The 24,105-nt window shown below is 39.0% G+C and overlaps 1 protein-coding gene across 1 annotated transcript in view; it reads right to left on the bottom strand.

Moving 5' to 3' along the window:
- Positions 1 to 285: 285 nt before the first annotated feature.
- The window catches only part of LOC135697564 (uncharacterized), a 40,236-nt gene continuing 16,416 nt past the window's right edge, over positions 286 to 24,105 (bottom strand). Inside the window, exons 2-5 of the mRNA XM_065217326.1 lie at positions 15,066 to 15,244; positions 14,298 to 14,520; positions 1,245 to 1,451; positions 286 to 976 (exon numbers count right to left, since the gene is read on the bottom strand). Coding sequence (XP_065073398.1) covers positions 662 to 976; positions 1,245 to 1,451; positions 14,298 to 14,520; positions 15,066 to 15,175 — 855 coding nt within the window. The 5' untranslated portion in view covers positions 15,176 to 15,244 and the 3' untranslated portion in view covers positions 286 to 661. The remainder of the gene's footprint in view (positions 977 to 1,244; positions 1,452 to 14,297; positions 14,521 to 15,065; positions 15,245 to 24,105) is intronic.

The raw sequence follows: 24,105 nt of genomic DNA, 5'->3' as shown, positions 1-24,105 counted from the left end.
AGATATAATCCATACTCAAGTCGAATCAACTAAAAGATATAAAAGCTTGCTACAATAGTACATGGGTAAAGAGATGAGTGTTCTCGATTGACAATTTCTGTTCCGTTGGTTCGTAATTGATTTGACGTCCTGTCCGGCTTGCATAACATATGAATAAATAAAACAACACACAAGCCGTGATTCAACCCACCTCAATTCACGGGGGGAGTTCATCATTCTCATTCTTCAAGGATATTCTGGTCGCACACGGGTCTTTTTTTTCTGCGAAATTAAAATAGATTATACTTATCATCATCTGTAAGTGTGCACCTCTGCAAATATTTCTCGGTGTGAATCATTGTTTTACTTTATTTTTTGGCATATAACTGTTTATTTATCTATAATTAACATTTCTGGTTGCTAACTCTGTATTTTCATTCCTAACAGTAATTAATTCTACGATCCCAACTCATGAGAAACACAGTGAGAAAAGGGGATATAGCAATGCCTTGTGCCAGTTGAAAGATATCTATTTTGCGAATGTCTTACGGGCTAAGAGTTTAAATAGTGTGTTCTGTTTTCTTTATCAAAAATTTATACATTATACGAAACTATAACGGAAAACGTAGGAATTCAAATTAAAAAAAGATAAAATTCTTTACTCCTAAGATTGAACGCGCGCCTAGAATGAGACCACCTTCTTTTGCGTTTTGAATCGGACCATTCCGGTTGTCACCCTGGTTCCGGCCTGCTCGGTAGTGGTAGCCGGGATCAACTCTTCGCAAGCAGTTTCTGCTAGCACTTTCTTCAGATGGGCCGATCGACGGGCCCGGGCGGCTTGCTTTTCCTCGAAATCCATCATCTCTTGGTCCAGATCGGCCAGACGGGCCTTGGTCGCGCTGGCTCGCTTAGCCGCAAATGACTCCGCAGTTTCGTCCTTCCACTGGAGGGCACTCTTGGCATCCAGCGAGGAGCTGCTATCGGTTACTGCTCTAATCTACGGTTGACAGGGGGAAAAGGGCATTTCAAGGCGGGCAGGTTCATTTTAGAAGAAACGGTTTCAAAAAGCTTAGTAGGTTTCCGAATATTGCAGATTCTGTAGCACTGATTGGTATTTAAGCTGCAGCAGGATATGGGCAAGGCAAGCGGATAGATAGAAGGCAGAATAGAAAAGCGTAAGATTAGTGTTATTAGCAGCCGGAGCTTGTTGACGGGCAGAAAATTAGTACGGATCGTGATTAGACTCTAGCCAAGCTGTACTTTACCTTGAGAGTTTTCCTCACGGACTTCTTTTCGGTGGAGGAAAGATCGCTGGAATCATCGTAGCTGGACATTTTTTCCGCCAGCTTTTGGGCGGTCTGTTCGCTCAGCTTGGATCGGGTTTCGTTGCGGACCTGATCCAGCGAATCGTTGCTCTGGAGTTGGCTCAGCATGTTCTTGCTGGCACGGATTCGGTTCAGCGTGGCTTGGACCTGAAAGAAAAGTGCATTCGATTCAAATCAGCTGTGGATTTAAAAATAACAATCGACTGCCGAAGTGGCGACTTGTTTGACGTTTTGGCGTGATACACGGTTTTAGAATTGTAAGTGATTGAACTGAAATGAAAACGGTGATTTTTTTTTGCTTTTTGTCACGAGTCGGCTGAGTGTCGGCGGCGCGGCTATGAATCAGGAATGTGCGAAAGCAATGTCGAACAAGCGAAAAAAGTAGGAATTGCGGATGCTTGGATTTCGTGGTGTGGTATGAGAGGAAAAGAGAGGATAAGTTAGAAATGTTTTTTTTTTAGTGTTGAATCATATGTGAGGGACAGTAAACTCATTAATTTGAGCGAAAAATAAATTAAAAATATAAATACTAGGAAAAACACGTACGATCTCTTCATTCAGAGCTGCGTAATGCGGTGACTTGTTTATCCTGTTAATCAGAGCAAAGATGTAATAAGACATCAAGTGTTCTTACTTGTGATCACAAAATTACGAGATCTGTATGCGAGAAGGTTTCCGGTCGTACCAAGCCAGCAAACATCCCAACTGGACGCTGAAACAAAACCTGGTTGCCAAAAACCGTGCAAGAAAGCTGTACGAGCAAGTTCTGACCAAGTATAACGAATGTATTTTGATGGACGATGAAACTTACGTAAAAATGGACTTTGGACAAATCTCGGGCCAACAATTTTACTTTGCTAAACGGAAGGGGGATGCTCCGAATAAATTCAAATTTGTCTTTGCAGATTAATTCGCTCGCAAGTTGATGATTTGGCAAGGCATCTGCAGTTGCGGAAAGAAAACAAAGGTTTTCATCACTGGAGCGAATGAATGGACAACTTTACAGGGAGGAGCGTCTCCAGAACATAATTTTGCCCTTCATTCAATAACACGAAGGTCCCGTAAAGTTCTGGCCTGACTTACCCAGCTGCCTTTACAGCCGCGATGTCATAGAATGGTGTAAGCAAAATAATGTCGATTTTATTGAAAAAAGTATCAATCCACCAAATTGTCCAGATTTTCGTCCCATTGAAAAATTTTGGCCAATTATCAAGCGCATATTGAAGAAATGTGGCAAAACAATCAAAACACCATCTGATTTGGAGAAGTGGTGGAAAAGGATGGTAGGTGAGGTTGACAGTACTACTGTGCAAGGCATGATGAGAGGAAGGGTAGAGCGCTATTTCGTCGTAATCGTCCATTTTCGTTCTATCGAGCAGAAAACATCAGTATAATCAATGATTTCACCGTGCACAAATCAGTAAGACGTTTATACCGATGCGTTAGTTCACAAGCTACAACACAAAGCTTATTAAAGCGTATTGTATGAGTATTTACACTCATTGTTCTCAAAACAAAAGAAGCGCTCCTAGCGAACTCGCATTTTCTACCTTCATCCGTAGGACGAAGAAAATCCAATGGCGTTTCAATGCGTTTGGACGGAATTAAAACTCGTAGGACGAATTCGGAATCAACAAGCAGGGTTAGATTTTTAACAATATCTCAACAATGTGTGGCTCTTTATCAAATCCAACGGAACTCATGGAGGTGGGCAGGGTAAAGTCCTCTAAGTAAAAGTTTGGGCGTCCGTGAACCGTCAAAATGCACTTCTGTAACTGCTGTGCTCGATTGAAACAACTCTTTTCAGTGTTGTGGTGACATTTTTCCATACTTTTACTAGAGTTCTTAAGGGCAGGGAAGCTTGCTTTACATACTAAACACTTTTAAAGCAGTCAATTTAGGTTTTTATTTAATATGAGATTGTTACATAGCGCCCCTATGTACAACATCCAGATTTTTGGCGCTCCGTAATTTGTGCACCACACCTTAATGAGCGATATTTGTGGTGTAATAGGATGCGTGCTCGATGCTGATCGAACATCATGGTTGACTCGTTCCAAGGTTGTTATTCTATGTGCAGGCCTGCGTTTCGGTGGTTTTCTTTCTTTTCATTTTGCGTGACAATCGTCGCCGCCACGAATTTGAACGACGATAGCAGCACACGATAAATTTCAGAAATTTTGCAAACCATAACTTTGAAAATTCTCCTTGGTCATTTCATTGGAACTCTTGACAAGCAATTATTGTAGTTTTCTCAAGAGTTCTCTTGGAATCATCAACAGTTTACTCTTGTTTAATTCTTGTTTAATTTTCTAAAGAACAATCTTGGTATTCTGTTAGCCATTCTCTTAAAATTTTCTCCATAACGCTTTGAGTATGCTCTCCAGACAACTATTCACTATACAATTTTCTTCCTATTGTTGATGATTTTAGCAGGAGATCTATTCTATTTTCTAAATAATTCTTTATGATATTCATTTGGAATACGCTGAATCCCCTTAGAATCCCTTGGTCAGGATTATCACCCCTATTTTATGTTCTGTTCAAAAAATATATCCTAGACAAAAAAAGGGGAACTCCATTTCAATCGAAATAGGGAATAGGAGTGATCATTAAATTCACCAATAAGTTCCGTAGGAACACTCCTCAGCATTTCCTAAGTATTAACCTAGCGAAATTCTCTTGGAATGTTCTCTGAAGCTCTTTAAAATTATTCGTTATTCGCTTGAACTATTTTCTTAGAGTTCACCTTAGTACTCCTTTGGACCTATCAAATTCAGCTTTCCTTTGCATTGTTATCAGTATTCTCTTGGAATTCCTGTCTGGATGCTTTTGATGTAAAGTATGAAATTTCTGTTAAGTTTCCATTACAATTCAGTTGGAATTATCCTTGGAATTCTACGCATAGCTACTACTACCACTCGGATGTTCTTTCCTAACTAATAACTGTACATGTTGAGGCAGGGTAACTGTCACCGATTTCACATGGACATAACTTTCAATGGGTAAAATGATTATGTGTTCTAATATTTTTATTTTAAAGTGTGTACAAATGTCAGCTTATATTGATAGTTGGATTATTTTGAATTTAATTCGTATTCGATTTCATGGAGGCACTCATTATAAGTTTTATTGAGGTTTTAAAGCACTCTTCAAGTCTAAATCATGGTCTACAGTACCCTCATAAAACCCAAATTGTTACTTGGGCATGGACGTGACAAAATAGGACGCTTTATGTATAAAGTCATGTGACAGAAAGGAATCTCTCCGAGTGAATGAAACATTTATTCTTCTAAAAGGACAAAGGAACTTTGCTTGGAAAATCCGTTAAAAATCAGGGCTTAAACGCATCGCCAGGACTTCAGCAGGACTAGAATTAAAATATGCGTGCCCACTGTGATTTATTTTTGTGATGAATGAGGCTAGTAACTAAAGCAAAGGGATTTAACTAAATTGATGGTTATATATGTAGTATATTTGAAATAAACTGATAACAAAAATTCATGCAATTGAACCCTGATAATAATCATTTTCTTAAGTGACAGTTACTTTGCATTACCCTGTATGTATGCTGTTAAATTATTGATATCCTCCATACAATTCCTTTCAAATTATTTTCAAATTCGAATTCTCTTGGAATTTTCATCAAAATTCTTTAGAAATTTAACTCAGAATTTCTTTAGAGTTCAAGCTAGAATATTGTTGAATTTGTGGTCAGAATTATCTTAGAAAGGTGATCACAAGTTGTTTGGGATAATCCTCAAAATTTACTATATATTCTGCTTATTGTTTCCATGTAATTCATCTCAGAATTTTCTTTGGAGATCTCTTAGACTCCTCTTTACAATCTCCATGGAATTCTCATCAGAATTGCCATGTTATTCTAATCATAACTCTCTTCGAATCCTCCACAAAACTCACCTGAAGCTTTCCTCGCATAGTTCATGGTATTCATTTCAGATTTCCTTAGAATTTTCCCGAAGTTCCTAAATAATGCTATCTAGAATTCCCTGGGACTTATTAACAGCTGAAAGTCTCTATAATAAAGCTAAACTAATTAACTGCTCAACAAACAAGTTTAGCTGCAGACTAGACTAACTGGGCATCTCAAAAGTACAGAATGACAAAACAAAAGTGTAATTTTACGATGTATCGTGTTGGTGGGTCCTGCACACTTATTCCTAATCAATCAAGGAATAAGTTTGATAAAGACACCAAAACGATTTTAAATAAAAAGGCAGGTCATAACCGATTCTGCACTTTTTGTTGAACTTATAAAGTGATAAGATAGATAATCAACATTCATTTTCCAAAAGTTCACCAATTTTCCTGAACCTGAACCAAGATTAATTTTTCAAGTATTGAATCTCGGAAATATTTCAAATATAGAAACCATCAGTTCCTCTATAAATTCTCGTCATATTTCTTTTCGTAATGTTGGCCTTGTTTTCAAGTTGTAGACAATTCGCAAGGAGCTTTCTCTGATTTATTGCTAACGAACTACAAAGCCTACAAAATTTCTCTTGCAAATATCTTCCCTTGAAGAAATTTTTTTCTTGAAGAATCTTGGCCTTAATATCTTTTTAAAAATTCAGATAAATGATTTTGATAGTAAATTAGACAGTGAATTCACCTTGTCCCTATGACTGTGTCCTATGATGGCCCTTATTACCGATGTCACTTCACAGTGAAGTGATTCCCATTTGATGTTCACGGCGATCAATTCACCGTGAGTGACAAGTGGTCACTTAATTTCGTTTTCACCGTGAAGTGACACTCGTAATAAGGGCCGATTTTATTGTATATGGAATCTTTTACATGCAGCACTGTACTGAGCAGGTGGCGAAAGTGGAATTTTCCACAAACAAATTCCAGCAGAGCTTAAAAACTGCTTTCTCTCTCTTTCTCTAACATCTACAAAGTTCTCAAATCTCTACTTCTTGAAAATGATCCATAGTTCCATAATGTTTCTTTCCAAGTTCTTTCAATTCAACGAAGATCTCAGACCTTCTCCAAACATCAGGAAAGACGAACTTTTTCTACGAATGTTCCCAAAGAAACAAAGTTCCCAACATTTTCAAATCAAACCCTGAAGCTTTAAAAAGTATGCTGAATTTCTACAATACTCCTTGAGATTCTGCAAAATGTCCTGGTCTTCTACGAAGCACACTGAGCTTCCTAAATTTTGGCTAAACTCCTACAAAGTTCGTTAAACTTTAAAAAAAATCCCAGCTCTTCTATGAAGTTTCGCGAAGTTCCTGGTATTGCTACACACTAAGATTTTGTTGTCGTGTTCGCTAAATTTTACCGAAATTAGAACAGCTGAACGTTCGGTAAAACTATGACCTTCATTTTAAAGACCATTGAATTTGAAAATAATTTCAATACAAGTTCAACCTTGCTCAAATGATCAAATCTTGTCATTTTAGTGGAGATTTAGTTTCAAAGTAGCTGAAAAGCAATTGAATTGAATTGCTTACATTTTTCCGAACAGTTCAGCTGTTCAGATTTCGGTAAAATGACTGAAGTTGGCGATAATTTCTAAGTGTGTACGTACCCGCTTGACTTCTACAGAGTTCTTAGAATTCCTATGAAATTTTCTGCACTCCTACAAAGATCCCTGATTTTTTTTATTGAATTTCGTTGGTTTGCTGTGGAGTTACCTGAAGTTAAACAAAGTTTCTTGAATTTCTACAGAACTACCATAACTTCAACGTAGTTTCCCAAACTTGTTTTAGGTTCCCAGTTCTACATAGGTTTCCAAATTTTTACAACGCACCCTAAATTTCTTCACAATTCACTCTTTGTGTATAGGCCCTTATTACGGGTGTCACTTTACGGTGAATAGGAAGTGAAGTGACAATTTTTCACTCACGGTGAAGTGATTCCCGAGTTGATGGGCCTTATTACGGATGTCACTTCACGGTGAAAACTTGTCACTTGTCGTCACGGTGAAGTGATTCCCATTTGATTTGTACGGCAATCACGGCTCTTATTCCCAATATCACTTCCTTATCACCGTGTAGTGACACCCGTAATGAGGCCCGCTTTGCCCGGGAATCACTTCACCGTGAATGACAACTTGTCACTTCGGGGCTTATTACGGAAGTCACTTCACGGTGCAAACTTGTCACTTGTCGTCACGGTGAAGTGATTCCCATTTATTTTGTACGGCAATCACGGCTCTTATTCTGAGTATCACTTCCTTATCACCGTGTAGTGACACCCGTAATAAGGCCCTTCACTTTTTTTCACCGTGAAGTGACACCCGTAATAAGGACCTAACCCAAGTAATAATTTTGGATTTATGAGAGTTCCGTGGACCATGATTTAGACTTGTAGAATGCTATAAAATCTCTATAAAGCTTGCAATGTTACTTGGGAAGTCTAATGTCTATGAAATTCCATGTATTTATATTAAATTTCATGAACTTTAGTTCGTTTATCTGCAATGCTCAATCGCGTTAGCTTTGCAGAGCCGATAGTTCATTGTTCATTCTCGAATACTTACGACTTATTCGAGGTTACAGGGGTACATTATCGAATAATAGGATCAGGGGAGGAGCTTGGGGTGAAGTTTTGCTGTCTCATCAGAGCACTGGTGCCAGTATGAACGTTAGTGCGGTTCTAGCTTCGTCTGGAGCTTGACCGGCTATGGTGACCAGTGGGTGACGATGAGACTCTGGAGACAAGAAGTCTTAGATTTCTTTGATGGAATATGAATATCTGAAAAGTCCGTGAACGTCCCGAGTTTATGCAAAATGCGCTAAATTTCTCTAAAGTTCGCGTATTTTTATCAACGTTTGATGAAGTTCTACAAAATGCTCTGAAGTTCTATGAAGTTCACTGAGCTTTCACAAACTTTTGTCGAATTTCTATAAAATTTGTTGCACTACTAGAAAGTTTCCTGACCTTTTACACAATTCCTTTTGGTTTGTTTTTTTTCCGTCGATCTTGTTTTCCGTGCTGAGCACCAATGCTACCGACGTGCCAGGAAGGCAGCTCCCACACCTGGACCCTACCTATCGACCCATCAACTCATGAACCGGGGACCAACGGCTTTACTTCCCATCCGAAGGAAGGCGTGATCAGAGATGTTATGCCTCAGAACATCCCGGCGGCGCCGACTAGTATTGAACCCAGGCCTGCTGGGGTGAGAGGTAATCACGCTTACCACTACACTACCGGCGCCGTTCTTTTACACAATTCAATGAATTTTTATCAAGTTTTCGAAGGTTCTACGATGTTTTTTGAAGATCTACATGAAGTGCATGGAAATTCTACAACGTTCCATTTACATTCAAGAAGTTCTCCTTGCTTCTATGAAGCTGTCAGTAATAAAATTGTGATCTCTTAACTTTTTCGAAATGCTTTTGACTTCAAAGATGGTTTCTGATCTTCTGAGAAGACTCTGATTTAAAAAGCTTAAAAAGTAGCGATGACATCTCGTGGATATCGCTGAAGATTTTTTTCGAAATGCAGCTAGCATCCCTGGGCTAAATAACTCCCACTTTATGTCAGAGTAAACCAGGTATAATAGTGAGAATTCGTTGTGAAATCTATTTTTCTTAGCGGCACCGGTGGTGTAGTGGTAAGCGTGATTGCCTCTCACCCCAAAAGGACTAGGTTCAATCCCAGTTGACGCCGCCGGGATTTTCTGAGGCATAAAATCTCTGATCACGCCTATCGCCGTTAGTCCCCGGTCAATGAGTTGATGGATTGATAGGTAGGGTCCAACTGTGAGAGCTGTCTTCCTGGCGTCGATGGCGCAAAACTGAGAGTTCGCCACCTAAACACAAATCCTGAGTATGCCTCTGCTTGCCGCACTTTGTGGGGGCGATTTTCACCATCCCTCACTAGGTCCCAGGCTCAGACTGATAAGACCAAAACAAATAACCATTTTTAAATGCCTTGTTTGGTTAGGGGCCATTTAAAAATTACGTAGGCGTTTTTTCGAATTTTAAAACCCCTCTCCCCATTGAGCAGTTCCACGCCAATTGAAGATTCGGAAAAACTTGATCTTCTCCGATTTGCATAAAACGTTGCATAATTGTGTGTTATGGGCAATCATTCACAATTTTGCAAAAAGCGGACCATTTTTGGATCTTGCAAGTTTTTCCAAAATGGCGTCTTTTTCATTTTTCGATAAATCGTAGCACGAAAACGTCACTTCTCATCGATGACAGTTTCAGCTTCAATCTGATAAGGTTTTTTTGTGGCAGCGCATTTTACCAGTTTTTTTTCTTGAAAGTGAAACACACGTACTACAAAATGCTGCTATGCAAATTTGAAAATTTTCAAAAATCTTAGAACAAGAAATTTTTGTTAAATTTATAAACTTTTAGCAGGTACACTTTTTTATATAATTTCTACACATGAAACAATATATGAGACATTCTTATTCGTTTTCCATACAAAGTTTAAAAATATGATCCAAAGTTGATGTTCTACGATTTTTGTCAATTTTCAAGTGTTCATGGTTTTAAGTATTCTAGAAATTTGTATTTTTAATGTGCTTTGTTAAACAATGCATGAAAGTATTGAAGATATAAGTTTTTTAAAATATTGGAGTGTTTCACACTATTTTGGAATTAACTCAAAATTACTAAAACACATTCCCAATAATACTTCACTTTTCTAAACAACTTTGTTTCAGATGTCATTTCGTACTATAGTTGATTAAAATTTGTAGAAGACGTCATATGAGAATAAAAAACAATTATGCAAAGTTTCATACAAATCGGAGAAGGTCGAGTCAAACATTTTTTTTTTGCTATTTGGCCTGGAACTATACCATTGTAAGATTCAGTGTTGGGAAAATATCAAAAACCAAATCTCACCAATGCCCATGATAACGCTTGATTTTCGCAGAAAAAATCAATTAGCAAGCTACTGCGGATGTTATTACAAGCTGTGATATCGTAGCTACGCATAACAATCTAACAAAACTCACCAGTTACAATTCTAACCAAACTGTGGAGAGTTTGAGCTTCAAGATTTTTGCTTTACACCCGAACACGAACCGAAACTGCCATCATTGCTGGCAGCAGTAGCTTCCTGTCTGTCATCTGTGAAAAGTAAAGAGATAGCAAACTATCCCCCTTATTCTTCGAGTCACGTGACTCTCTCTCACCGGTGAGGTGACAATTGTCACCTCACCGGTGAGAGAGAGTCACGTGACTCGCAGAATAAGGGGGTATACTTTCTCTTTCTAAGAAAACGATGTGTATCGGAATCATTCTTGATGTGAGTCAACTCGTAGAATGTTGTGAGTAGTCTCGCAATATCAAAGGATCTTTTAAAATCAATATCAAGTAAGATATTTTCTTCCGATATCGCGCGTGATATTGAGAGCGTAAGAAAAATATCATTTGATTGATCATTTTGCCAACACTGGTAAGATTTAGTAATAATTATCAAAACCCAAAATTGTATGATCTTCCATCGACTACGATCTGTATATGACTTGTTCATGCTTATGTAAGCCTCCTTCCCATCTCAGAAAACGTAAGCAAATTTCTGCTACCCCGATCCCCTCTAAGTTCTTACGTAATTATTGAATGGCCCCATTTAAGCTTTTAACGGGATCTATGCACGCAAAAAAAAAACCGTTCCGATATTCGTGAATAAAAAATCATGATAACCTGAACTGCTAGTTCATATGAATTCATGGCTTAGTTCCCGTAAATGTGATCACGTAAATTGGATTTTCAAGAACTTAATCCCAATTCCGTGAACCAGCAAATTCGTAACGCTTTAGAAAACATGATAAACAAAAAAACACATGATTTAGTGATACCATGGACTCTTATAATCCGTGATTTCCAGCAATACAGGCACATTACCATTACCGTTTGGTAGGCAAGGCTCGAATTATTTATATCTGAAGATATGAACAATTCCGGTCAAGATAGCAGCAGCAGAAACAGTAGAAGTGAATGCAAATTCATCGATTTCCCTTGCGGGGGATCGTCCGGTTTACAAGCTGTGACCGATATCGGTGGTGGCAGAACAGGCAGTGAGAATTGGCATTGACGGCGACTCTGTAGCTATTTACTCCTATGAGAAAATCCTTAAGCAAACATCAGACTGTGCGTGAAACATGGCGGACTTTGTACTACCCTTTCACTTCACCGAAAATTCCCATAAGAAATTGTCTATATTTGCTGGAAGAGCACATTTTTCGACGGTGTCATCAACGCCAATTCTTGTGCAGCATAAGAACCGCATCTCAGTGTTCATTCGGCTGTCGACAGAAGTAGACCACTCTCGATGTGTATCACGCGATCGTCTGTTTACTCGGCAGCAGCCATTGTGTGGCCCTTCTCATTGTTCTTCATCAGCAGTTTTTTCGGCCGATGCGTCGTCGACTTTGGAAAGCAACCATTTCGTGATGAGTGTGTGAGTGCTGACCACGTTTTGCGTCCATTGCTGCAATGGAAGCGCTCTGCCCCTCGTTGGCGATACTGCCATACAATGAAACCACTGTAAGCGGCCCCCGTTCTGGTGGAGGGGCTTATTGGATAGCGGAAGATAAATTGTTTATTATGTTGTACCTTTTGACAGAGTGAAACAGAATCCTCAGCTTTGTAAATTAATTCGATTGAGCCTTATCAAATAAACTAATAAACAACAAGAAGAATCGCACCGGTTTGCTTTTCTGGTCGACGCATTTGGTGGTCAATTTGATCGTTAGCTTAGCTTTCGTGTGATTCAGAGTATGAGAACTGCGGTAAAATAGTTGATCGGACAAATCCCCGCGCATTTGTGAGCATGAGGCTGGTCTTTTCCGCCTGCGGAAGATTTGTCAGATTCGTCTTCTGAGCTGAAAATCCGTGAGCTGGCCGTTGGAAATGTGCCCTGTTTCGAAGGGGTATTGGACGCCATTTCACTTTTGATATTGTCGGTTATCTCTTACAAATCTCCACACGCTTTCATGTCTTTTGTTGACATTTTACAGTCCATGAACCTTGTTCCCGTTTTGAGAAAAGGTTCACGATGTCAAGCACTAAGAGATGAACTAGCCTATGGCTAAAAATCTCTATAATAAAGGAAAAAAAAAAAAAAAAAAAAAAGATGTCAAGCACAACTCACGTTTGCCAGAACCAGATCATGATTTTCAAAACACAGTTCACGTTTCTATGACTTTTGTTGCCTTTGCTGGTATCCAGGGCAACGTAGCGCAGGCGTTACGTTTATTTTGCGGAACAATGTTCACCATTCCATGATATTTATTCACGGTGTACTTTTGTAAGCGAAAAATTAACTTGTTCCGAAATTCGTGATTTGCGGATTTTTTCCTTTGTGTACTCCGCTTGAGCTGCTTAGGGGGCATACTTTAATTATGTCACGCTAAATAGAGAAAATATTAAACCCACCTCCTCCCTTTCGTCTCATTTTTCCTATACCTAATGCTTGTCTTTGAGCGTGACGTAATATATGCATGATTGTATGAGATTCAAAGAACACTCCCCTTTAGAAGCTTACGTCGCCGAAGCTGGGCTTGCTCTTTTAAAAAATGTAATCATTGTCAGTTTCCTGCCCCCTTCTCCTCGCGCTCCTATTGTCCGCAAAATGAGTATATTAGAGCACCTTGTATTTCCAGACGCCTTATAGCGAATCCGTTTATCATCGGGGTTAACACCAGTTCCAACCCAGTGCGAAACCGAACTTTTGGTCAGTATGAACCTCAACCTGAGCTAGGTTTTAAAAACAAGCAGACCCAATCTTGATACCCAATCCAGGTAACCATGGAGACCCTTGGTAGATACATAAACCTTGGTTTTACCACCGTTAGGACACAGTGATAAATTTGTCATCGATAAACTGCACACTCCTAACCACACCAGTAACACATTAAACGATTGTGTTAGTACTCGCATATGTTAGCAATTAGTTTGAATGTATGAAATGTATGAATTGATAACCGAGGGGGAAGCTACAACCATCTACCTTATCATAGCTTGGAATTTTGAATTTTGATCAAATATGTTTCCTTCTGTCATAAACATTAAACAACCAAAACGGAGGTTAAATACCTAGCTACGTCCAGCTTTTTATATTATATCAGCCAAAAATTGGACATCGACAGCTACGAATACGCATGCAAACTGATTATGAACGATATGAAGTGCTCAGCGAATTGATAGAATAAAAAACGACACTTTTACTGAGACTTGTTTTTCTTAGATATATCACATTTTATTATCATCATTTCTGCAATTATTTCTTATTAACAGTGAGTAGTGTTGTCCTACGGCTTAAGTGTTAACATCTGCTGCAATGATCTAATCGTGTGAATAAATATTTGTATATGTGAATATATGCATGTTAAAAAAAAACTCTAAAACAGGGTCGGGCAACAGTTCAGCTAGCATATAAAAAATTACATAAAATTTCGTTTGTTAACTTGTATGATAATCACATTTCTTTCAATTAGAGAATGTCTAATTGGCAGTAACAAACGCTTGTTACATTTTCGATTTTTGCTTAGGGAGTTAAATTTCGTTCGCTTGTCTATCTAAAATACTACACAATTTGACTCGAGCTCGAGCTGGGTAAAAATTTCCTAACTACTGTTTGGTTCTATCCACAACATATCAACATTCCTTATTTGTTTACTGTGGCTACATGATCATGCTTGGTTAGGAATCGGCATTATCCTGAATAAAGACTAACTCGCGTAACTTGCTTCGTTTGTTGTTTGTTCAATTTTGGAAACATATTGTAATCAAAAGTGGGGGTGCAGTGTGTGATTAGTAAATAGTAAAGGTATGCACAACAGGTAGATAATTGCTAAAACAGAGCTTCCATCAAACATATAGCTTAGCAACCACAACCGCAGCCGGTGCTGTTGTAGTAGTTGTAGTAGTTGTAATAGTCGTAATAGGATCGTGGGATGTAGTGCGAATCACTCGGCAGTGGGATAACGTAAATGACCGAGTTGTCACGGTTGACGTCCGAGCGTCGCAAGAGGAAACGTCTGTATCTCACCTGCTCGTCGAAGTCGTTCTCCAGCACGGCACTGCTGACCGGGGCCAAGCTGTGGCTGCGTAGATTTTCCGAGCGCGAGTCGATGACCGATTTCTCGTGGATAACCTTGGAGGCACGCGAACGGGCGATCGACAGATCCTCGTCGAATTCGTCGCCATTGAAGTCATACAGCGGCTTGCTGGCGAACGGGGAGGCACGAATTGTTTGCTCGCGATCGACCGATCTGTGGGAAAAACGGAAATAGAACATAGAATCCAGCAATCACGCTATAATTCGGGGATCTTAAACATGCGTCACTGCAAACTGAAAGTCAAAAGTCTACCGAAAAGTAACCTTCAATTTCCACACATGGGAAAACCTTCTGATTTCTGACCAACAAAGCGTGATGCTGCAACAAGAACGAAATGTTTACATAATCTTGACACAGTACCAAACCATTTCGGTGCGGTTCAACGTAACGGTGTGGCATCAACCTTGATAATCGAGGTTGTCCGGTCACTTTCAGGGAAACGGCAAGAAAATTAACTAAGTCCGTCAGTTATTGGAGCTGCCACTGCTGTTACTTCTAGTAATCCACACATTTTTCTCGATTTATTTATGTAAACATGCGTTTCTACTTTTTACGAGTGACGACTGTACGGTAGCGGTTTTCGGTAAGGTGACCACCCGCACAGTGAACGGCCACCATACATCAGACACCAAAATGGATCGTCTAGCAGTTGAGGATTGTGAGTTATTGTCATTGTTATTGTTGTTGGCATTACTTACGTGGGTCTGCGGCTTCTCTCGAGCCGGGCCAGGGCCTCCTTGTAGTTATTCTCCACCATGCCCAGGTTGGACGCGTAGACGCGGGTGCGGAATCCGGGACGACGACTCATTTTAGCTGTTCTTGCTTGTGGAAGACCGGAGGGGAGATTAGCTTGAAGCAACAGAAGGGGTTAGTTTAGCTGAAATGAAACGAGAAAAGAATTTTCATGAATATAGCAAATAATCGCATTGCATGGTTGAAGTAATAAATTGAAGATCGTTTCAAATATGTCGAAGTTTTTAGAAGAAATAAAAGAGATTCTCGATAGCACCACATTTGTCGATGACATTGACCGTTGACATTGTTCATTGCCTGCGGTTACTTTGTCGTTTGCTGCTTGATGCAAACAATTGCTGCGTGAAATTAAGAATACCGTCAAGTTCAGCTTCACAAATGGCAGTGCGAAACTCTTCTTAAAATTGCTAATTTCGTGAAAGCACTAATTTCGAATCCCGTTCAGATGGAAACAATTTACCGGATTGTGGAGTAGAATGCACTTTTCACAAAATTTGAAGCTAGATGAGTGAGCACTCAGCGATCGTAAAATCACTCATTGTGACACTCTAAAAGCAAAATTCATAGGTTTTTTTTTTGTGGCATACTCAAACTTTACATCAAATCAGGCATAACATCAAATCAAGCATAACATTAACGACACAAATGCATTTGTAAACAAACTTTCTAAGGCCCTTTACACGCGAACCAAAGTACGCAAACGGAAACCAATACCACTTTCGGAAAGGTGATAGTTGCCCCTATCCGATGATGTCGTTGGTTTACGTGAGCGTACTTTGGTTCGCGTGTAAAGGGCCTTAGAAAGTTTGTTTACATATGCTTTTGTGCCGTTATCAAATGTTACGCCTGAAATGAGCGATTCGATCTGTCAAACGGATGACCAGATCTGTCAAACAAGATGAGACGCAAAGCAAATCAATACAAATTTTACGTGTGTTCGTGTCCTTGATCATGTTATGACGTGATCGGACGACTAGATGGTGGCGTATTTTAAATATGGCGTCATGGGTAAGAATTTCTCGCGTAACTTTTCGAAAGGTGTGATGCAAAAACAGTCATCCTATTCTCTTTCTTTTTTTTATTTAATCAGAGTTCTGAAAATTGTCCAATGTACAGATTCGCATTATGAGTGCTTAACTGTTATTTCAGACGTTTGACCCATCTGTCGTCTGAAGTGACAAAACCATCAAAACAATACAAATTTGTTCTTCTGTCTTTTGCAGAACGAATGTTTTTAACGTTTTCATTGAAATTCGGTGACTAGTAGCACAAATAATCAGCTTTCGAGGTAAGATGCACGCATTCGACTTGCTGCTTGGTACGTATCTTCAAAATGTTTACCTAAAAAACGGTCTGATCGAAGTGATTACTTTTAGCCGCAGCATATAAATTAGAAAAATAGGAAGAGGAAGCAACCAACGGGAATCGAAGTCTTCTCTAGTTTGCACAGGTCGTGTTTTGGAGCCCAAGGCTAATCGCAGTCGTGTCGCTTTGAAGGATATTTCAAATTACTCTTCAAACGCTGACCGCGGCAGACGTCTGCCTTCCGTAAGAAACAGTAACGGAAGGTTTGCAAAACTTCGTATGTTTCACTATGCCCTTAATGAATCATGACACATTTTCATTTTTTCTAGTTATTTCTGAGAGCGGTAAATGGGACAGCACTCTATCGGCTCAATCTTAATGAGATGATGCAATTGATGAGAATCGGTCAAGGAATAGAAGCTTTTTCACTTCTTCCCAGAGTTTCCAACCAGGACGAGAGGAATTAGTCAACCAAAACGGGAATTACTCTACTTCATGCCGGAGTTTGAAATGTCGTGTCCAGGTGTCTCTATATATTCCAAATCACTTTTCCATGAACGGTGATCACAGTAGTCGTCAGTCTTGCGTTAGAGAAAGCAATAGTAAGTTATCCGAAACTTAATTAATTACGTGGATATCAAATAATTATTTTATTTTCTCTTCTTTTTAGAATTTGATGCTGGAGGAGTAAGAGGAGGATGCTGGCAGTAAGAGTTTTTGTCGTCGTGTCTTGAGACCTCAAGCTTCTTCTCCAGATCCTCGTATACATCATTCGTCGTCTTCTCAATCCGGACGGAAGGAGCTAGTCAACGGAAATAGGAACTTTTTGACATCTTCGCAGAAATTCTACGATAGTTCCATCACAGACAAACAGACGTAACTCTTTGAAAAAGTTTTTCTTGAAAACATAATATCTCAAAACATAGGACCTCAGTAGCGACATCTTTCAGGCTTCTCGCGGAAAACAAGCTTGCTCGGTAACTCGCAAACAATATTGCATAAAAGTTCTATAGAATGTATAGAAACGTCAAAGTGATCCGATGCCAGCGCTGCGGCGAGTAGTTCGCGGAGCTGATAATATTCAAATCAACCGTTAAATGCGTGAACGAAGATACACAATAAAGAGTTACGTCTGTTTGTCTGTGGTTCCATGGACCCTGGGCCAATCTCATGCACCCAGATCCTCGACCAAACGCTTGAAAAAACGTTCCCATCACTCGTCTTTCGTTTATCGGGGAAAACGTCAGCTTTATATTGGTAAGTTTTTCAAATTATATTTTCTGAGTTCATGTACTTTTGAACCGTTCAATGCCTTTTCTACTCAGATTCGCATGAGAGCAATAAATGGAACGAAGCACCATCATTTCGTCACGTCGCAGCATCCACTCCTTTGAGTCATGCTTCATTTACACTGGACTTCTCGTTAGATGAAAATTGCAATCCTGAATTGCCATTGAATTTGGTGGTAGCCATAACCGACAAACCCAGCTATACCGGTCTTCGTCGAGCTTCCGAGGTACTTGCTTCTAACTCTACCGGTCACCATTGAGCTTCAGAGGTATTTGATCTACGTGCAAATAATATTGAATCACAGAATGTTGCACCTGACCTGATACCCGAAAATAATCTTGAAAACCACGAATTGCCTGCAAATGATTCGCTTAACACTACCAAGCATCATGTTCTACGACATGATCATGATGGATACTGCAAAGTAGAGAAAATTGGAGCCAAAGTTGATGTTAATCAATTTGGACACCCGATTCTGATTGGCAATAATATGAAGCAGTCTGAACCAGCATCTGATGATGATTTTTGGAATGATCAAAATGATTCAGAATGGTTTCCAGACGGTGACGCAAGTCGGTTGAATGACTTATCGATTTTTTAATATTTCGAAACATTCAAAAATGATCGCTTATCCGACCATGAAACTGGAACAACATCTGCTGGAGAAGATCAACCGAATGAACACACAGACGGCGAAGAACCTCAATCAAAAAAAGCAAAGTAAAGGTGCGGAAGAGCAAAAAAAATCCTCTAACAAAAATGGCTTTCATACAGGCGAATGAATGGAAGCGTTGTTCCAGCAAGACAAGTTCCAGCACCGTGGGAATGTCCGGTGAGATGCTGTGACAAATTTTCTGAACCGTTCCGAAAGAAACTGCTGACTACGCTCCTTGAATTGACTCAATCGGGGCAAAAACAGTTCTTGTCCAGTGACATGAGCGTTATAAATATGGTTTTTCCGGTCCCGTAAAGGTCTGCAAACGTATGTTTGGCTACGTTTGACCTGAAGGATAGAAAAGTTCGTATTCTCGCTGATAAGCTTGTTTTGGAACAAGGAACTGCTGCAGATGATAAGCGGAAGAACAATTGTTCCCGAAGAAAAATTAGTCCAGAGAATGCCGATTACGTCCTTAAACATTTCAAGCCTTTTCCAGCTGAAGAAAGTCATTACGCTCGTAAGAAATCGCCTCGACTCTACTTGTCGTCTGATTTGATCATTCAGCGCACGTATGAGCTTTACCAGGACCAGTGTGGAGAAGACAATCTCATTCCAGTCCATTATAATACTTATCGGCTTGCCTTCAATTCCCTAAATCTCAAATTTAGAAAGCCAAAAATTGATACATGCAACGCATGTGATACCTTAAAAATCGAGCGTCAGGTAGAGACAGGTGAGGAAAAGCAGCAGCAGATAATCGCACGGAAGGAGGCACATCAGCAAGCGGCTCAACGTATCTATGACGACAAAAAAGCTGATCGGAAGCGGACGGATCAGGATATTTCGGTGCGAACCTTATCACACATGCGGTCGAGCATTTTATAGCCGACAACTTTATATATAGAACCTTACTGTATATGAGACCCAGTAGTTTAGCATTTTGCTGTTTTTAAAACCTTTTAAAGTCTGACGATAAAGTCAAAACGTGTCTGAATTTAAAAATGAAATTAATGCAGCACTCCATTCCTCCATGAAACTATTATGTAAATTAATTATATTGTTTTTTTTTATTTACGTCACGACAAAACACTCAATAAAGGTGTTTGTTCATTATAAAAGCAATTATAAAACCATGAAGTTTCAAACGGGAACAAAAAGCATATATTGTTGCCTTATATTGTTGCCTTTTAGTGTAAATAAAGGGTGTCAAAAATTCCGCAACTGTTTACAAATGAAACTGAAAATATGGATCCGCATAGAGACAAACAGTGAAAAAATTAAGGAATCACAAGGAGGAATAATTCTAGCGCTGCTGACGACGCAAAGGAAAAAGAATCCAATTCCAGAACTTCCTGGGAGGTTCAGCAGCTCCAACTGAACAGATAAACAACAAGAGAGCAGCCAACTGAGAAGAATGATGTGATTGCGGTTCAGTGTTCGGAAAAAAACTCAAAAACTCAAATCTCATGCATGAGTTTATGCGCCTATGAGTTTTGCCTTCCAAAATTTAACGTCGCAAAAATCACCGATGAGTTTTAAGGTTCAAAAATTCATTTCTGTATATGTTGGCGCTTATAATTGTTATTACTATTGTTTGTGCATCAGGGGTTGGAAAACTAACACAACATGCATAAACATGCTATCAATTGACTTTTGAGAGGATTTTATGAGTTTAAAGCTGGAATGATTTTTCGGCGTTGTGAGTGTGAGTGCGTGAATATGCATGAGAATCTCAAGCGTGAATTTTGTTTGCCGCATTCGCACACGAGTTTACTCTCGCAAGGAGGCTCAATGCATGAGCTTTGAGAATGATTTTCCGAACACGCATTGCGGTCCATGAAGCACTGGAAGCCGGCAAATTAGAATCCTACAATATTCCGTCATTTTCTGAATAAAAACAGACCGGTCTTCTTCAGAAATTGCGATTCCATGATGGTCATGTAACAGTGCCATACTGGGACTGCGGGAAGCTGCCGACAGGAAACTACAGAATCTGTTAGTAAGCTGAAAATTGACTGCCTTCCGAATCATAGCAGAGATTTCATTCAGCAAAAGGGTTAATTCTTTAAAAAAAATCAAGCAAGCGCATATAAACTTCATCGCATCATCTGGGAGAAGGGAAACCTTCCGGGAACGATTGAGCCTCCACTTGTTCCAAGTATTGTGGACACTTTCCTGAGTAACTGCTTCCAGTCTATGTCGACTGAAAAACGATTTAACTATTGCCAGTAAAATACAGCTATACAAATCAATCATCTCTCCTCATCTTGACTTTTGCCCTTCCATTTTATTTCTGGCCAATGAAACACAAATATCGAGATTACAGCGATTGCAGGATAAAATAATGCGTTTGATTTTGAGATGTAATAGATTCACTTCCTCAACTTTGATGTTAGACGCCTTACAATGGTTGTCGGTGAAGCAAAGAATTGTATATTTGACTATGGTGTTCATTTTTAAAGTAGTTAACGGTTTGCTGCCTCGATATTTGTGTGATCGAATTGAAAGATGAAGTTACTTTCATAGATATAATACTAGAAACGCGGTTGAAATAAGAACACCACATTTCTTGACTTGTGCTTCACAAATTTCATTATATTTTAAAGGAATCAATGTTCTCAATTCGATGCCTAGACATATCAAACGTTTAGCAACACTTACAGAATTTAAAAGACACTGCATTTCACACGTTAAAACTGTCTTTTGAACAGTTATCCAGTGATTTTTTTTTTATGAATTGACAAATTATGTATCTTGACGAAGTTATCTCTAGCGGATTATTTTATATGGATAGCTGTCATAACGACTTTTTAATAATTATTGCAGCACTGCAAAAACTATTTCTGTTCGCCACGAGGGTGATGATGGATTTTTAATATTTGATTTAATAGTAGATTAATTAAAAAAAAGTAGTCTCCAAAGGTTTGAGCCTTGCGCGCATATTACGGATATAGAGGGCTGATTTTTTTAAAAAACATTTGATAAAAAAAAAATGCAATGTTGAAGCTTCCCAACTAATAATTTGAGCTGATTAAAAGCTGAATAAGCCATTTTTTAGCTGAAGAAGCTCACTTTTGTCTGAATAAGCTCTTATACAACTGTCAATGTTTGTTGGGTTATTTGAAAGATACCTTGAGTTAGTAGTAAGTTTTCTGGCAAATGTTAGGGGTTCGTGAGCATTCCTGACATTGCTGAAAATTATGATAGCATCAGTTTGCGGGGTAGCTAGTGTAATAGGATGCTTTGTTGATTGTTCATTAACTCTTGATTGCTTGTAATACTTATGAATATTTTAGGTGGACAAAAAGGCGAACTAAGAGGTGGACGCCTGAGCTTTTCCACATTTGTATCGCTGTGAAGCAACTGTAAACTCTAGAGGGAATTTATATCTGTAACTGAAACCAGTTCGATTTTGTTTGCCAACCTGGTTAAAATGTCATATTCAATTATCTTAAAGATAAATCGTCCAGCTCAAACCTTTGCAGGGTTAAGAGGTGGGACCGTCATCATCATCATCATCATCAATGCAATGGGTTCTCCCAATCGTCCTTACGCAACTCGTTGACCCAACGCTGGAGTAGAACCTCGCTTCAATGATCGTTCAACAAAACTATCGAAAGATATACAAATTTTAAAGTCTAACTTTTTGCAGGCAACTTTGCCACTATTAATGCCGTCATAGAACTAAATTGCTTGGGATCAAACAAAATGGCTTCAGATAAAAACAATTCAGTCAGCAAATTATTTTCATAAAAGCTGCATTAAAACGTGTTGCTTTTGTTAGCGATTACATGAAAGAAAAAATAGCTTTTTCACAAATGGCCTACGGAAAATCAATTTTTATGCCACCGCCATATTGGTATTTTTCTATTTGTTTTTCAATCTTCGTTTTTTCACGATACTTTTTTTATAATTTAATTATTCTTTTCAATTCATCAATGAGCATTAATAGAGATTGCGAAAATCATCAAGATATCTCGTTACAAATAATTTGTTTTCTTTTTTCCTAAAATAAAAATTATTTATAGAATCAAAGTTTTCCTAACGTGGACTAATTTGTTTCGATCTTCCGAAGCACATTTCAAATTAGATTTAATCTGGCACCTAAAACTTCGCCACACTATTAAAACAGTTTTTTTTTAAAAGGAAGGAAATTTAAGATTACTTTGCACAGATTAATTTTCGATCAGTTTTTTTTTTTGTTAAAATGAATTTGCCAAGACCGGAAATATTTATGAATTCCTTTTCATCTTGATTGATGCTTTTTTAAGTGAACTTAGCAAGCGCCTAAGCTAAATGACACATGTAGCCGTTTTAAAACAAATCAATCTTGAAGTGCCTCGAACATATACCCTTAAAAACCTTTTCCAGGATGGGACAACTGCCAAAGGCAAAGCTGTCTTGAGCAGGTTTTTATGAATGTTGTTTTATAGAAGCCTTGCAGTACTTCATAAAACGTAAAATATTATTTGAGAAGCCACCTCAAGCATGGTCTTGCTTTGTAGCTGTGACTTTACCGACTGAGCTAAGGGAGGCCTTAAAAACACCCAAATAACCCATTATTCACAACAATTTCAATTATCTTAACATAATTTTAAATGCAGATAAATTTTGCATGACATCTATGAAACATACTGTATGAATTTCCGCGACCCATCTTAGGGCAGCCACCGGTGGGTCGCCACCCATATATTGAAAAACGGTGATCTAGATGCATTTAAAGTCAGTTTATTGAAACGCATTATTTTCAACTTGCACAACTTGCAGTTTTTTTCTACCGGGCTCGGTTGTGCAAATCTCGGCAAAAAAAGTTTTACTGAGATCTCAACAAACATTTCATTTGTTTGCTGATATTCAGCTAAGCATTATCCGAGACTCAGCAATCAAATGTTTAATGTTAAATATTTGCCATAAACGAAAGCAATGGATCATGATGGTTAAGTTTGCAACGAATTAGTTCAAATTTAATCATTCATGCTGCATGAGATCAAAACTGATGCCATTTGTTCTAATTTTTCAAGCTCAAAATGACTCATTGATAGTTTCACCCAATAACAACTACAAAAGATTTTAATGGATCGCTCGAACTGAAATTTTGGCACTTGCCTATTTTTAAATCCATCTCATCCTGTCAGAAATAATTTCATTCATCGTCCTCCCAAACAGGTCAAGCCACTTCATCGCCCGCTGCTGGCTCTGATTGTGTACCTTTACTCGCTATTACTGTGCTGCTTGTCCGTACAGCTGAACGGCATTTCTCCGATCTAATAATAGTACACCTTTGAATATGTTTCCCCCATCCCGCAACAAACTATCCCAACATGGCCCCCGTTGAGATCGAACCGTTGGCCCCGTTGTCGTCGTCGTCGTCGTCGTCATCGTCCGTCTCGTTGACGACGAAGGCGGTCGGTGCCAGTGTCGTCGTCGTTCAAGTGTGGTTACACAATAAAGTGCGCGCTCCCTTTCCCATTACGCACTCGGTCGAGATTTCGGACCTTTCTACCAACCGCCCAACTAGACATAACCCCAATTCCACCGAATATAGATCGCACTCATTCCGCGAGCTGTGAGTAATTTTCCTGATCCTCCTTCTATATTATATGCGAGCAAAAACCGCGCTTATATATTTTTGCGCGATTACGGCCGAAACGTGACACAGCCTCTTGAGACGGCTTTTGTGGGTAATTTCATGTCGTAAATTTCGTTCTCGAAACCTAACCTGGCTTGAAAAC

This window comes from Ochlerotatus camptorhynchus, unplaced genomic scaffold (genome assembly GCF_037179485.1).
Source record: "Ochlerotatus camptorhynchus isolate MF236.1 unplaced genomic scaffold, CSIRO-AGI_Acam_v1.1 ptg000074l, whole genome shotgun sequence".
NCBI lineage: Eukaryota > Metazoa > Arthropoda > Insecta > Diptera > Culicidae > Ochlerotatus > Ochlerotatus camptorhynchus.
The sequence above is the reverse complement of the archived record's forward strand: the minus strand, read 5'-3'. Positions and strand labels throughout refer to the sequence as shown.